The sequence below is a fragment of the Myxocyprinus asiaticus genome, chromosome 44 (assembly GCF_019703515.2).
Source record: "Myxocyprinus asiaticus isolate MX2 ecotype Aquarium Trade chromosome 44, UBuf_Myxa_2, whole genome shotgun sequence".
NCBI classification, from domain to species: domain Eukaryota; kingdom Metazoa; phylum Chordata; class Actinopteri; order Cypriniformes; family Catostomidae; genus Myxocyprinus; species Myxocyprinus asiaticus.
In genome coordinates, this window is record NC_059387.1 from 14426919 (window position 1) to 14439015 (window position 12097).

Consider the following 12097-nt stretch of genomic DNA (forward strand, 5'->3'; position numbering starts at 1 on the left):
TTGCAATTTAAAAAGCCACAGGTGTGGGAAATTAACCTTTAATTGCATTTAAACCTGTGTGTGTCACCTTGTGTGATAATAAGTAAGTATATTCTGGGCTTGTTTATAGTTAATATTCCCAAGTTATGCATGAAATCTTTTTTTTTTTCCTCTGGTTATTATTTGGGATTTTGGTTGATCAGTAAACTGCATCTGGGATTTTATATATTTTGTACTCCTATAGCCTTACCCATTATAATAAGGAAAGACTGTGAAATGTTTTGTAACATTCTATATATTGATTTAAAAAAAAAAAGAAAATAACTTTTAAAATAAAATCTGCCAATTAATCGGTTATCTGCATTTTCCACCACCTTAGTTATCGTTATTTACTAAATCCACTATTGGTCGGCCTCTAATATGTAGTTTACTTATTGTTAGTTGTCTGATGCACTGACAGAAATGATCTTTTCCATAAAGGGGCAATAATTGCCCCCTGGATTTGTTTTTCTGGGGGATTTTTTATGTTTATGAGGGCATTTTTTTCTAAACATAAAAAATATACTTTGTAATCCTTTTATTCAAATAATTCAATTTATACAATTCATTAACAAAAGTTCTCAATCTAAATATTTAGCCTCCTACTCAAAAATAAAAACACTTTTGGTAGCATTTTGCCTCGAGCCCCACTTAATTTCTGACCCTTGTCTGATGTAATGTTTTTCCTGTGTCAGCCCCAGACGCTGGACTCTTCGCGCCATCAGAGGAGAAAGTTGCCTGCTCCTCCTCTCAGAAGTCTATCATCAGGTATGAACACACTTACAGTACATACGTCACTAATATTTCACACTCTGTTTTAAAAGTTCACCCAAAAAAGATCTCATGTCGTTCCAAACCCATATGACTTTCTGTCTTCTGTGGAACACAATGTCCAGAGTGCTCTTTTTCATAATGGTTACAGCAACTGACAAGCTCCAAAAAAGGACCTTAAAAGGTCCATAGAAGTAGTGCAGATGACTTTTGCACTATATTCCAAGTCTTCTGAAGACATATGATAGTTTTGTGTGAGAAACAGACCCAAATTTAAATCGTAATTCGGTACAAGATCTTCCTCTCCACCATCGCTCTCAAATATCATTTGCTCTTGCATTCAGTTCACATATGGCATGTCAAGACATGTCGGGCCATGGTCCAACATTAGCCTATAAAAGATATTAAATATCCAGTATTACATTATTCCCAGTCTTGTTTCATGTTTAGGATCTTATCTATTGATTATCTTTAAAAAGTCTTTCAAATCCTCTGCCACAAAATCAGTCACATTTTCAGAAATGCAAAAATGAATACATCCTTTGTTGTGGCTCAAGTCTTTTATTTGTTGATCATGTGCAGTAGAGTGTATGTGTGACCACGTCTTATCAACCTACTAACATCCCAGAAGCAACAATTCCATCTGCTTCACAGAAAAGAGCACTTTTTTTCTTCCTTCGACATTGAGCATGAGAAGAATGAAAGAAAAAAAAATCTGGTTTCACACCAAGTGACATTACACATTTTGATTTGTAAAGAAAGGTGAAATGGGCAACCAGTGAAAAGGTGCGAGACTAAATGCAACATGTAGAGAAGAGGCTCCATTAGGGAAGACACAGTGAGCCGGCTGGCAGTATTATCTCTTTTTCACTCTTATCTACTAAATCTTCCCACTAATTAAAAGGGTTTCTCTTTAGCTCAAGCCATTGATATGAACATGAATCATGTAGATTCCTTTATTTCACATTAGCTGCTGCTTCAAAGGACAAACTCATTTGTTCCAGATTAGCTGTTAGTCAGACGTCCTACCAATGGCAAAACAAGGTGATGGCCAGCTCTAAAGTGGTTCTTCAGTCAATGTTGCATCTCGTAACATTGTTTGATAGCTCATTTTCTCCTTATACTCTTTTGTGTTGAATCAGAATCCATGTGGTTACATCAGAAAGCTCATATGTTATGTTTGCAGTGTGTGATATCGAAGGGGTCATAACGAAAAATCTAATTTTCTTTGATCTTTTGAAATATAAGAGTACTGTGGATGCATACTGTAACTTTCAGAATTCAAAATTGCTCCCCTGTCCAAAAATACCAATTATTGAAAATACTGTAAGCTACCAAAACAGCTCATTCTGAAATGCTTGGATTTATAACATCAGAAACCCAAATTAAATAAAAGAGAAGATTAATTACTCACCCTCGTATTGTTTTCAAACCTATATGATTTTCTTTTTCCATGAAACAGAAAAGGAGATGTTTGGCAGAATGTTAACCACTCTCAGCCTTTCACTTTCATTGTACTTGAAAAAAGGGCAGCATCTATGGGTGTTTCTTTAACTTTGGACACTTTCATTAACCAGGGGTTGATTTTTAATAATATGAACAGATTTCAAATGTTTTCTTTTTGTTATACTGAATTGCATCCTTTTTACCAGGCCTTTATCATTTATTTTTGGTACTTTTCAAATGTCTTTTATGTATAGATTTGACTGTTTATGCTTTTCCCAGACACAGACTTTCAATATTAAGCTATGAAAATCCATTATAAAATACAAATTATTACATTTAAAACTATGATCATATAAACAGAGAGTGACATAAACCATTTCAATATTTATATTGTATTTCTATCAATTTCCCAAAAATTACAACTGTCCCGCACACAAATCAATTTGCTTTCCACCACACCAAACAATTTTTCTCCTAATATAGTTTATAATATAAGTTAGTGTACTTGTTTACCTAGTCGATAAAAGTGTCAGTAAAGAGCATGCTTGAGATTAAATATGCGACAAGTGATGTTTGAAGTAAAAACAATCAATGTTAATATCGCTTATGAGCAGAATATTTTTATTGGGTGTCATGTCCAATCAAGCTTTAATTTTGGCAAATTATGCAAAAAGTGTGAAAATATTATTTAATTGTATGTATTTAGGAAGCATAAAATGTTAGCTATGAAAACAGACTTGGCAAAACAAAGGAGTTGACCATTTTATTTATAAATATTAAAAATGACACTGTGGTGGGAATTTTCATTATTTAAAAAAGAAAAGTGTCAAAAATGACACAGTAAATATGTGGTGCATGTACATACACAGTTAGACATAGTAGATAATAAATAGTGAAAGTGTGGAAAATGTTCTGTCGAGACTACTTTCTAGAAGTCCACAGTGCTAAATGTGCCCAGACATAAAGAAAAACTCATCCTTTCTTCAAACAGTCTCCTCAGTGTTCCACTGAAGAAAGTCACTGTAACACATTCATGGAAAGGAGGAGGCGAGAACCGGCTTGATAATATAAATAATAGTTTAATAATGGACTTAAACCAAAAGACACAAACACACACAGGTGTCGGACAGCTGTCCGTAACTCTCTCTCTCTGTCGCACTGCCGTCTCCAGTCAGCCTTTATCCCTCTTGGGCTAATCAGCCGGGTGTGTAGAATCACGACCCGCCCTCCGCCCTGCCACAGTCACTTAGGGTAAGTAGAAGGCTGGAGTTTAGGGACTTATTTGTTAAAAAATGGGGCAATTATTTAGTTGTTTGGGGGGAATCTCGGGGAGCGGATGTGGAGAGTGTAGTTTAGTTTAATCATGTATGTTTATTATTATTTTATTTTATTAATTTTCTTTTTTTTTTTGGATTGTGTGTGTATGTGTTATTATGTGGGACCACAGGGGTGTTCGTTGGGGGTCAGGGTGGGATTGTATTAGTGGGGTTTAAATGTAAAATGTTGATTCTTTGTATACGTGTTGAGTCATGTGTATATCTCTGTCATGTGTATATGAATCAATACAAATGTTAATTACAAAAAAATAAAAAAAATAAAAGTCACACATGTTTGGAACGACATGAGAGTGAGTAAATAGTGACAATTTAAATTTTTGGGTGACGAATCCCTTAAACACACAAGTGTCCATATTACACATCATTAACACCTATTTGGTGTTCAGAATCTTAACTAGCCTAGTCACATTGAACTTAAAAAGATAAAGTAGAACTGTTTATACAATTTAAATATTTATACAATTTTTATATAACTAGTTATGGAGTAAAATGTTGGGAAGTCTGGCAACATTTGGGCTGTCCCTGGCTCTGTGTAGCACCTGCCGCTCCACTTTATGTTTTTCCCATAATGCCCATGACAATTATAAGAACAGCCTATTTAAGGTAATCGATTCTTGAAATTAGATTTTGTACATTTCTGTGCAGGTCTAAGAGGCCCAAGTTTTAAAACACATCTGCGCAATATGGCGAAATAAGATAATGAAAATTGATTTCCACAACAACTCTATGTCTGTTTACCATGTTTGCCCTTGTATGAGATATATTTTTATGACTCAGAAATTACTTGCACGTGTCCTCTAAAGAGTGTATTTTAAATTTCATCCATGCAGAAAAGGAAGTCAAACCCGAGCCACAGGTGAGATCAATGAAGCCATTACAACAGGAAATGTGACCCCCAGTGTTTCTCAAATATGGCTCCATATCACTTCAGTATTTGACTGCTAGGACCATCAGGCTGTTCCACACTAGTGCCTTGATCCAACTTCTGGTCCTCCAATGCGATCAGCACTAACTCTACTTGTCAACCCCAAGCCTGATCACGACCCATGTAGGTTTGGCCTCACATCTGACCCCTTGAACTCTACCAAAACCTGGAGCTCTACACCTCTGTGCTTCAGAAACTGGGGGACTTCCCTCTCTGCCTTAATGGAGACCACACTCCTCCAACGAACCACCATAGAGGGTTGTAATTATAGAGTTATACACATGTAATTACTGGATGTGTAACAGAGATGGACAATGGCAAACGTTAACAAGCTGGGACTTCACCTCTTAATCTTTTTCTAATTGTTTGCTGAGTGTTGTACATGTTTGAATTCTGTATGTTGGCAATGTGACTGGAAAAAAAACATGGGATGACTATGTGACCTGCAAAAGAGGCTGGACCACATTTGGTTATAGTTTTAAATGTTTAAAATGTCTATGTGAAAGTAAACAAAATACCTGCAGGACCTGTTTGATGTAAATTCATCAGTTTTGTCTCATATCTGGCGCAAATAACTCAGGTTTCTTTTTCCGATCATCTTGTTTTGAGTTGTTTCTTTAAGGCGCTGTTGTCAATGAAACTATTCAAAACAACTGTGAAAATTCATAATTTTGCAAATCACTTTTTGAGGAAAAGTGTCTACTACTATTGCAAGATACTCGACCGCCTTGCCATATAATGAGTTTGTGTGTGTATAAGTGTGTGCACACATGTAAATGTGTGTGCAGAATAATAAACACTCTGTGTATTCACACTTGTGTACAAATCAACCCAGGCTAGCCGGTGACCTCTTGAGTGTGAATATCAAATCAATGCCAACTCAATAAGAAGCACTTTTGTAATTTGTCCTAAAGCATTGTGGACTTTGTCAACTCTGAAATGCCCTGAAGTTACATGGTGTTCTCAGAGCTTTGCATTTGTGTTCAAATTCAGCTACAAACAAAGATATGTATACATTTTTGGACATGCCAAACTAGTAATATTTCAGTAGTGCAAATTGCTTCGTAATTGATAATAATCTATAGGAATAGTAACTATAACAATTAGCAAAATACTAAAATAGCATGTGTTACTCTTTTTTTCCCATTTGAGGAAAAATATACCTGATATTATACCTCAGTGTGCTGAAATTGTAAAGCTAAAGTAGGTCATATTGTCTTACAAAGTGACTAAGATGACTCTAGGCTACTTGTATATCCAAGCACATTATGCAGACTGTCAGGCCTTCTAAATAATGGAAATCACAAAATCATAAAAGAAAGTTGATTTTCTGTTGTCGTTTGATCTTCAGTTTGTAACCTAAATATAAGTATTGTGTTCTGTAACAGAGCAAACGTTACCTTGAGGTATTCCACAGAAGCATTTACTTTTCCCCCCATTGGAGACCCCGTGTTTATTTTGTTTTGTTGAGGCAGTTGAGAATAACCTAATCATATTTAAAATAATATTTGCACCGTCCTCCTACTTTGCCTTCACCATTCGACTCCCCACAGAGGAGCTGTTCTTTCCTCTGTGTCTCAAACGGGTCCTGCTCCTTGTTGTTGTCTATGGCAATGTTGGTGTATAATAGCATGTATCGCATTTCTAATAGATGTAAAAAGTCCCATGAAAAGCACAGTCAAGAAATTGAATATGTCCTACAGTGTCATGTATTTTTCTATTTTAAAAATTATGAAAATAAAATACAAAAAGAGAAGAGGCAGTTATGAAGTATCGTAGGCTCTATTGTGTTTTGGGTTTGTTTATAGACTGAAAGGACATAAGCCTTGTGGATTTTAACCATAAAGTATTAACTGGATGAAAAGGAAACTATTCTGAAAAGAAAAAGCCAATGAATTCTCATGTGCCAAATTTGTTCTTTCAGAAACAGTGTTCAACTATACGTGAATAAATTTGCATTCCTTAAGAAACTCAGTACTGCTCCTGTTTCTTGTGGTAGAATGGTTTGAAATGGCTGAAACTTTATTTGCAAGACATAGGCCCAATTAACACAGTTAATTTGTTTACTTCAGTTGTGGAGCTGTAGATGCATAATCCATCGTAATAGGCTAATATGCTTTGGTTTACTCTTGAACTTTTGTTTTACTACTTCAAATGTTGGCTCCTTTATAACAAATTGCTTGTGTTTTTCCTCATTCGCAAAGTTACTTTGGATAAAATAGTGTGCCAAATGAATCAATGTAAATGTGCTAATAAGAGGAAAAGGGGTCAAGTATACATACATTTGTTGATTTATTTATTAATATAGATTGCATTTAAAATATGTACAGATATTTTCATTTGCCAGTTAGATTATTGGAAATAAATACTGAGGGACACATAGCCAGAGAGAGTATAAGAGAATGGTAATTATACACACTAATACACTTGAATAATTACAGGAAGCAGGCAGCTGTATGCATGAGGATGTCACGGTAACCAGTCTGAATCCTCCTCTGCCACCGCGCTTCGCAAGCTCTCTTTATTCCTGAACGTGTTCAAGAGGATCTCCAGAGATTTGACCACCGGCTGCAGCCCACCTCCACTCTGTCTCTTCCCAAACCGCCCAATGGGTCTCACACCGCGCCCTACATACCAGAACGGGTCAATCTCTGGACCTGATTAAAATGGATTTAAAAAATGGTTACTATTAAAGTGCATATTTGAGACATACAATTTCAAACTGTTTTTGTATTTTTTTCTGAATAATACGTCTTAGTAAACAAAACTAGAAACATCTTGGGAACACTTTCTAAGAAACCTGTCAACGCTGTAGAAAATGTTTTATCGGGTAATTTAACAATGCGCTTTACAAGATAACAAATTAACTGGTTTCAATACTAAATGAAACTGACAACATTAGGTTAAACCAGTGGAAGTAATGGAAAGAATGGGTCACGTCAGGTAGAAATAACTCCTTAAGGTATCTACTGTACAATTTTATGTATGTGCACAGTGTACTGTATGTATAGCATAATAAAAGTATTTTAAGGCATTATAATGCATTCACTTTTTAAAGCACCTTGTAATCATACAAATGTTCTCATAAATAACTGTAGCACTGTTTAACACATTCATACTCACATATTCACGGATAAGCCTTTAAAGGGTATAATGCATTAAAACGAATTATCAATACCACATTTCTTATATAATGTGTTATAATGCATTATACTTTAAAAAGTTATAAACATAAAAAATACATTTATTATAACTTACAATTATTTAGGATATCATACAATTGATTATAAGGAATATTATAAGGCATTATGAATGCATTAAAATACATTTATAATGCATTATATGCTTCAAAGAAGGTGTTACCCAGATCTTATTGGAATGTGCTTATAACTGTGATTACAGTTATTTATTAAAAAGTTATAACGGATTACACTAATTATTAGAAGTAATTATGAATACCTTTATAAAGCAATAACTTAAGCGCGTGCGTAAAACTCTAACAGATGCTCCACTGTCTTGCTATATTGCACACTGCTCTGTTTATCCTTCACGCGCAACAGTCACTTGTGGCAATTTAACAGTATATGAATAACGTGTATTAAAATGAAGTTAAACTCACTTCTGTTATCGACGTTGTGGACGATGTGGAGGTCGTGCTCTACTGTGGTTCCGTGTGCATATGTCGCAGTCGTGGACAGAATGAGCAGCAGCAGGAACGCGACAGTCCCCAAACGCGACCGCATCAGGCACTTTGTCACCGGCTGAGCTAACGCGTCAGGCAGCATGCTGGGTCTGGATACAGGGCACTGGAGAAGACAGAGTATGTGCAGAGAAGTAAGCGCAATTTTATACACTTCAAAATATACATGTTAGTTTTTATACTTTCATATAAACTTGTATTAATACAATATTAACATTAAAAAGGCCTAATGCTTATAAGAATAGTGGTTCATCAACATTCAAATAGGATAGGATTAAACGTAGCCTTAAAACATATTAAAACATTTTCTAACTATTTTAATGTACTGCATCTAATAATTTGGGTAACACTTTACAAAAAAGTTCCATTTAGTTAACATTAGTTAACAGCATTAGTTAACACGAACTAACAATGAACAACTGTATTCTCATTAACTAACTTTAACAAATAGGCTACCTGTTAGCGGGCGTTCACACAGGACGCGTTCTTGCATTCAAAAACAGAACCAGAAACAGGAGTCTCCTGTTAAAAATGAAAAATGAAAAAATCCTATGTGAACGAGCGCTAGATGAACATATTTGAAGATTGCGCCGCGTCTCGTAGACTCCGTGTCAAGTAAAAAATAAGGGGGGGGGAAACGTCTCGATATATATATATTATTTTCAAATTAGTTTCTGTATAGAAATTCTCTTTACAGATCACCTAAAGCTGTTGAAACTGATGAAAGTTTTTTAGACTTACGTGTGTGTCTTTGGACGCTTGCTCTTCAGTAGGCTAGGTGTTTCAGGGACGAGAGTTCCTTCTTCAGTCTTTCAGTAATTCAGATATGTGAACATGTCGCGTTTTTATAGCCCTTTCGCAAGTGTCACAAAATGGATTAGATCGCGTCAATCTCACAGGACATACCTCCTTACACGCACGTATACATCACCCCCCTCAGTTTCAGCTTCAGCTTCAGCATCCTCTCTACTCCTTTGATCCCTTGACTCGGACCCATCACAGTGAAAGAGAATCGCACACGCCCTGACGCACTTCATCAGTGAGTCTCTGACACACACACACACGTTGGTGAGGCTGTTCTGAGGACTCTCCATAGACATCATGATTTTTATACTGTACGAATTATAGATTCTATCCCCTAACCCTACCCTTAAATATATATATATATATATATATATATATATATATATATATATATATATATATATATATATATATATATATATATCGTTTTTAAGCGATTTGAATTATGGGGACACTAGAAATGTCCTCATAAACCACATTTATAGCACAATACCCTTGTAATTAATTGCCAGTTTGTAACCTAAAAAAATGTCCTCGTAAACCACCCAAATACGCCCACAAACACACACACACAAACACACAACATTCATTTCTTTCAAGGTGCAGTATGTAAGATTCAGAAACCCTTGTTATTAATGCCACCTGTGGCCGTTAAGTGAACTGCAGCCAGCTACCTGTTGCTCGTGCTCGCGCTCTTGCACACACTCCATAGGGATGCAAGCATCGGCCAAAACAATGACGTAACGTACAAAGCGACAACGTGATTCACCGGCATCACGCTGACAGATGAGGTAGCATAATTAAAATTACACATTTATGATTGTTTTACTTAGGGTTGCGCGCTACGACTAATTTGACTGTCGTTTAAATGGAAGTTTTGTAACCAACTAGTTGACTAGTCTAAAGAGAAACCAACCTTCAGAAAACAGTAAAAAAAAAAAAAAAAAAAATTCACACCATGCAGTCCTGCATTAGCCATTGATCTAATATGACAGCTGTTCGGTAAAGAACATCAACCAATAACAGTTACGATGTGAAAAGAAAAAAAAAGTAACTATAGGACAGAAAAAATTGGCCTGTGATGTAGTCTGTAATAAACCTAATGTATTCTAAACATGATGTGCACACAGAATAAAAGATAGTTTAACATGTTAAGCAGTCGACACCTTGTTGAAAATAGCCCTCTTAATCAGCAGATTACAAAATGGCATACCTAGCCTAAAACAGTCATTTTCTAGGCTACTTACTCAAAAGCTTACATTTTTTGATGAGCAAAATTAACATGTCAACATGGTCCGGTGAAAGACGGGACTTGACTCACCTGAGGCGATTATCCTGCGCTTGAAAAAGCCCGCTCAGCGGAAAAATAACGTACAAGCATGCACAGATGTAAAGAAGACTCAACTGTGAAAACATCCTTAGGGACTGTTAAACATTTGGAAAGCTGATTCCCGCACCACGGAATGATTTCATAACTACTTTGCTGAGTTTGCTTGCCTAGCGAGAGGACATTTCCTGAGGTGAAATTAAACTCTGTATCTGCTCCAGATATCCTCTTTTTAAATAATATTTGTATTATTAATTCTATTTAAAATATGTAACATTAATGACAGTAATTTAAGTGCAGCCTCTGTAAAAATATAAAGCCAAACGTAAATGTGTAAAACTTATTATCAGTTTAAAGGGGGGAAATATTAACCGACTAGTAATTCCAGAGTCGATTAGCAGCATCAGAACCGTTTAATCGACTAGTCGACTATTCTCGCACATCCCTACTACAAACTTTGAGACTGTATATTATATTTGACTCTCCAGTGCTGGAACAGGGCTAAAACAAAGTGTGGATATAGGTCTGACTATGCGAGACTGTAGTTTGAAGTAATCATTTTTCTTTGCATGATACTTTGACTGCATTTATAGATAGCCAATGTCGGCTTTAGCTAGCTAGCCAGTTTTATCAGTAGCTGTTAGCTAAATTTGGTGGACGATGACAGTAGCGGTTTATAAAATAGACTGTACATTATAAATATGTTGACACAATTCAGTATTGATGTGATTCCATCACAACTGAAATTCTGATATATCAATGCGTTATTGTTTTATAATAATAGATTGTATATATTTTCTGTATAACCAAGTTACGTTACACTAATGAATAGAGCTTTTTGCATTATCTTGAACATTGTCTAGCATTCATTTCATGTGTTATTGTAGTTTAGCTAAAATTACACTGATCAATCCTCATGGCACTATATTTCACATGCTTTGCAGTTATGTAAGCTTACCTGTCCAATAAGAAGAATGCCAATTCAGGGTCAGTTTTGATCCCCAAAACCGAACAAAGATCCCTCCAGGAATCAAATGCACTACCGATGTTCACTCTAGTTTTCGCTCAACCACGATCACGTTCCCACTTAGCCAGACTGGATTCAGTAGATATTTTTTTTTTTGTTTGTTTGTTTTTTTTGTGTGTGTGTGTTTTTTTTTTTTTTTTTTTGGCTTACTCTGAGTTTGTGTAGGAGTCGGTGTTGTGCTGGGAGCCAGACGTTTGCTGGATTCCATCTCTAAGATAATGTTTCCTAGTGTTGCAGACTGTCTGTTGACGCTGTTGAATAGCGGAAGAGTTACTGTCTGAGGCAAGTAATAAATAAATGTCACATCCTTTGGATTTTCCCGGCAAAAGCGACCCGCTCTCTTCGCATGAAAATCAGTCTACAGGCTTTAATAGGCAACCTAGGAAGTCCGGGAGAGGCTCATTTTTTAAGTTGCATTACAAGCCGTTCACACATTGGCAAAAAACAAACAAACATACTGCATCTTTAAGAAACAGCAGCGTGCCCAAGTGTTTAGTTCCATCAGATCACTGAAAATGCACAATTAAGCCTGCTAAATATGTGATATAGGCTGTACTTTACAATTGTACTTATGCCTTATCCTCATTAAAGGAATATCATAATCAGAATCAGAATATTCTGGGTTCAATACAAGTTAAGCTCAATCTACAGCTTTTGTGGCATAATGTTGATCACCACAAAAAATTATTTTGACTCATCCCTCCTTTAAAAACAACAATTTAAACAACTTTACAGCTCAAAT

General features: G+C 35.8%; 1 protein-coding gene across 3 annotated transcripts in view; it reads left to right on the forward strand.

The window, feature by feature from the left end:
- Positions 1 to 6449, forward strand: part of LOC127434721 (rab effector MyRIP-like) — a 190719-nt gene extending 184270 nt beyond the window's left edge. For all 3 annotated transcript variants that reach the window (XM_051687646.1, XM_051687648.1, XM_051687647.1), the window contains 2 exons: positions 714 to 786; positions 4403 to 6449. In XM_051687646.1, coding sequence (XP_051543606.1) covers positions 714 to 786; positions 4403 to 4464 — 135 coding nt within the window. In that variant the 3' untranslated portion in view covers positions 4465 to 6449. The remainder of the gene's footprint in view (positions 1 to 713; positions 787 to 4402) is intronic.
- The last annotated feature ends 5648 nt before the right edge of the window (positions 6450 to 12097 follow it).